This window comes from Colobus angolensis, unplaced genomic scaffold, assembly GCF_000951035.1.
Source record: "Colobus angolensis palliatus isolate OR3802 unplaced genomic scaffold, Cang.pa_1.0 Scaffold36, whole genome shotgun sequence".
Classification (NCBI taxonomy): domain Eukaryota; kingdom Metazoa; phylum Chordata; class Mammalia; order Primates; family Cercopithecidae; genus Colobus; species Colobus angolensis.
In genome coordinates this window covers 6,779,863-6,784,837 of record NW_012116932.1, presented here as the reverse complement: position 1 = coordinate 6,784,837, position 4,975 = coordinate 6,779,863, and the positions used below count along the sequence as shown (strand labels likewise).

The window sequence follows — 4,975 nt, the reverse complement described above, 5'->3', positions numbered from 1 at the left end:
AGACGGGCGGATCACGAGGTCAGGAGATCGAGACCTTCCTGGCTAACATGGTGAAACCCCGTCTCTACAAAAAAAAATACAAAAAAACTAGCCAGGCGTGGTGGCGGGCACCTGTAGTCCCAGCTACTCAGGAGGCTGAGGCAGGAGAATGGTGTGAACCCGGGAGGCGGAGCTTGCAGAGTGAGCTGAGATCGTGCCACTGCACTCCAGCCTGGGTGACAGAGCGAGACTCTGTCTCAAAAAAAAAAAAAAAAGAAAAGCGTAAGAGGGGAAGGTGCTTGCATTATGGATTCCTCATAGTGCTCCTCTCTGCGTATAAAAACCACCATTTCCATCATAGATTCCTGGCTGTCTTAGGACTTTATAAAGCCCAAAGTGCCTGTGTCATAATCTGAGGGGAAAAATACTGAGACCCTTCCACATACGGGAAGTATATGGATGAGACAGCTCCTGACTTCACTTTTCCCAGAAATCTGAAAAGCAGCAGCAGTCATTCCAGAATCCAGTTTCTACTTTGAAGGACAAATTTTTTATTCTTTGAGCTAAACTGACTAAGGAACAATTAGTTTGCTTTTGATTTACTATTTTCTTTCTAATCGCGAATGAATGAATTTTTTAAAACTGCTCCCAGAGCGAAGGGAGAGCTCTGCTTGTACAGTGTAACTTTTCAGAGCTTCTTTAACTAGATTTTAAGATCAGAATTAGTTGTTGGGAAATCTTAGGGGTTGTACAAGATTAGAAATCCTCTAGAGCAGCATTTCCCAAAGCAGGCTTCCAGAACACTGGCATCTTGAGGCATTTTGGCAAAAAAGAGTTGCTGGTTCAGTGTGTATGGGAAGTGCTGCAAGCCATACCCTCCGTTGAAGACACTCAGACCACACATACTGCATAAAAAGCTTCCACCAGCCATTCGGCAAACCCTTATTGAATGTCTGCTATTTCCTGGGCATTGTGCTATATGGTAGGGATATAGTAGAGAACAAAGAAGACAAGAAGAAATGATGCTTGCCCTCAGCTGACTTTTCAGATGGAAAGACACATGAAATAATTATGCCATTCATTAGCAGATTGTCCTTGATGCCTCAATGGAAAAATAAAGGACATGATGGGAAACTCTGTAGGGTCAGAGAAAGGGATCATTAGAGAAGGTTCTTTGAAAGAAATAATTTTTGAAATGTGAAGGATAAATAGGAATTAACCAGGTACCAATAGGTTAAGAGTAGAGCTTTCCAGACAGGGACTAGTTCTTCGGAAGGTCTCCAGACAGAAGTAAGTGTTGCTTGTCTGAGGACCTCTTTTTCGCCTATTAACCTTCCCTCCCCAATAGACACTCCTGGGAACAACGCACACTGTAGAACCACATTGTGGTGCTATTCAGTATAGCAAGTAATTCAGCAGAGACAAGTTCTTGGAATCTCACCTTTGGGATTTGGTTACTAAGATACATTCAAGTTTCAGCAAAATAAGGTCTCAGAGCTTGGACTCATTGTTCTGTTTTAGCAGTTAGAGCAGTACCTGGCACATAGCACAGGTGCTTGAAAACACTGACCGAGTAGGGTAGGTGGGTGGGTGGGTGGGTGGATGGATGGATGGATGGATGGATGGGATGGTTGGGTGAATGAATGAACAGACAAATGGATGGATGAATGGACAGGCACAGGAGGACCTCAAATGGACCAAGTCTCCGGGGCCCTCATTTCACAAAGTTAGTTTATGGGAAGGAAACTTGTGTTTTTAAATTCTGATTCTTTTGTAATGTTTGAGTTTTGAGTATTTTCAAAAGCTTCGGAATCTCTTTTCTAACCAGAGAACTGATAGAAATTGGATGTGAGGATAAAACCCTAGCCTTCAAAATGAATGGTTACATATCCAATGCAAACTACTCAGTGAAGAAGTGCATCTTCTTACTCTTCATCAACCGTAAGTGAAAAAGAACCACATGGGAAATCCACTCACAGGAAGCACCCTGTGAATTTTTGGGACCATGGAAAAATTTCTGATCCGTAGGTTTGGTTAAACATGGAGAAACCTCATGGCCAAGTTTGGTTTTATTGGGAAGCATGTATAATTTTTGTTCTAAGTCTGTGCTTAGCCCTCCCACATGTGCTCATTGCTGGTTGACTGTTGGAGTCTGGTTCTCACCTCTAAGAGGAAGTCCAGGAGAGGGCATAACAGGCTCCTGTGAGCCAGCACACCTTCCTCACCTGATGGTGTCAGAGTCTTTACAAGCAAGCCCTAGCCAGAACATTGCTGGAAGAGATCAAGGGCCACTATTTGAAATTGCACAGCAGGGCACGGAAAAGGAGTACCTTGGGTATAGGCATTGTCATTAAAGAAATTGCTAAGATACTTGAGATTTTCCTTTTTAAAGAATGAGCTTTATGATACAAAGAGGAGTTCTAAAAATTAGGGAGGAAATTAACTAAATTAATTAGGATATTTCTCAGATTCCTTTACAGTTTTTGTCTCTCTGCTGACATAGTGTTTACATGATTGTTATTTACTAAACAAATGCTATTTTATATTCTGCTCCTTATAACTCAATTGTTTGTTACAAGGTTTTGGTGGTGACCTAGCAACAACAAATAATCTCAAACACAGTCTGAATTTTTCGTTTTCCATCCAGAAATAAGATGAATCTTTCCATTTCTGTGTTTTCAGTTTTCATCATTTTTATCTTATAGATTACTTATCTTTATTGTTTTAAAGCATTTAATAATAATTTTACAGTTTTTGTTTTGTTTGCTATTGGAAATGGAATATTCCCTCCTTCCATTTAGAGTGCTAACCAGTCGTAAATGTCTCAAAATATGCAGTTTTACAGCAGTTGTTCAAAGCAATACAGGAACAGTAAGGACAGAGCCAATCATTTTACAAACACATTCTGTTAAACTGATGTCTATTAGCAGGGTTTTTCCTATTTTATTAGGAAGGACTTACACCTGATATATAACAAAGATTGTGTTAATCAAGGCTTAGAAAATGTTTTCAGTAGTTTTTTTCCTAACCATGAAGAATAACTGCTTTGTAACACACATGCTGGCTATAAAGCAGACAAAAAATTCAATGTAGGTGCTCTCTGACTCTCCTCTGTCTGTGTTTCTGTTGGGGCTGCTTACCACAGCCCTGCATTATGATTAGCTAATGTGTTCACAATACCAACTTCCCAATAGCAAAGAAAGGTCGAGCTCTTATGCATGCCATTCATTTATCTACACTGTGTGGGCGCACTCAGGTGGCAGAGACAAAGAACACTCCTTTGGCGCATCTCAAGTTCAGAATTCTCAGCACAGGGGCTCCAGCTGTCCTTTTGTCAGGTGCCCATGCCTGCTCCAGGCCTGTGTGGTCAGGACACATGTTACAGAGTACAGTGACATTAATGGTGGGGCCATGGATGTGGTGAGCACTCAGAGGATGTTAGTCTCTTCATTGATAAAGTCACAACCACTCTTCCTGTTGGAAATAAAAAGATTTGACATATCCTTGTCTACAACAACACAGGACAACAGATAATCAGCAGGTCATCTAAAATCTGTCCAGAGAGAAAGGAGAGCTGTGTTTCCTGAAAATACATCTTCCTCTGATTTTAGTCTTATTTTTTTCTGCCTTTATTGCTTTCTACCCTCTCCAAACTAGCCTCATTTCTTAAATTACCTTGAATGTGCATTGACACTTGTACTGCCCGAAATTCTGGAAAACTCATTATGGCTACTCCAGCGTCAGAACTTCCTGAGCAAAGTTAGTTGCTCTCTCGGCTCACTTTTTAGCACACATACCTCTATAATAGTGCTGGCCACTTGGGGTTGGAATTGCTTTATTTATCAGCATGTTGTCTCCCAGCACTTGGTGTGTGTGATATCCAGTATGTATTTGCCGAATGAAAAGTCTGAGGGCTGACATCATACTTCGCACTGTGCCCAGCAAGAGCACAGTTAGTCCACATGAGCTAATGGGGGCAAAGGGAAGTGAGGAGGGAGAATGTATTGCCTTATCATGTTTTCTGTTACTTGATTGAAGTAAAATAGTCCCAAGCTGATAGTAAGATACTGAGCTGGGAAGTGGTGACAGGTAAAGGTGCACCTTTCTTCCTGGGGATGTGATGTGCGTATCGCTACAGAAATGTTTTTCCTGAGGTGATTTCATGACTTCGTATGAATGTACACCTGTGACCTCACCCCTCAGGACAGTTTTGAACTGGTTGCTTTCTTTTTATTGTTTAGATCGTCTGGTAGAATCAACTTCCTTGAGAAAAGCCATAGAAACAGTGTATGCAGCCTACTTGCCCAAAAACACACACCCATTCCTGTACCTCAGGTAATGTATTACCAAACTCCTCAACCAAGACTCACAGGGAACAGATGTTCTCTCAGGCTCTCCTCTTTGAAAGAGATGAGCATGCTATAGTACAATCAGAGTTAATCCCATACACCACTGGCAAAAGGATGTTCTGTCCCTTCTTACAGGTACAAGGCACAATTTTTCTTCATTTATTCACTAATTTAGCAGAACCTCACTAAGAGCCTCCTATATGCCAGGCTCTGTTAGCAATAAAAAAAGGAGTGCCATGCCTCACCCCATCAGGAGGTGCTGACAGCTTGTAGGCAGAGTGGAAACAGATGTGCTCTGAAGGCTCTAAATATTACTTCTGCTGGGGTCAGTTGGGAAGCCACAACAGCTACTGTTTTTCTTCCATAAAAGACAATCAGCCGGGCATGGTGGCTCACACTTGTAAATCCCAGCACTTTGGGAGGCTGAGGTGGGTGAATCACAAGGTCAGGCGATCGAGACCAGCCTGGCCAACATGGCGAAACCCTGTCTCTACTAAAAATAGAAAAATTAGCTAGGCATGGTGGCGGACACTTGTAGTCCCAGCTATTCGGGAGGCTGAGGCAGGAGAATCACTTGAACCTGGGAGGTGGAGGTTGCAGTGAACTGAGATTGTACCACTGCACTGCAGCCTAGGTGACAGAGCGGG

At 42.2% G+C, this 4,975-nt stretch overlaps 1 protein-coding gene across 1 annotated transcript in view; it reads left to right on the top strand.

The window, feature by feature from the left end:
• The window catches only part of MLH1 (mutL homolog 1), a 55,063-nt gene that overhangs the window by 18,508 nt on the left and 31,580 nt on the right, over positions 1–4,975 (top strand). The window contains 2 exon segments of the mRNA XM_011953348.1: positions 1,808–1,920; positions 4,221–4,314. Of these exon segments, the coding sequence (XP_011808738.1) occupies positions 1,808–1,920; positions 4,221–4,314 (207 nt within the window).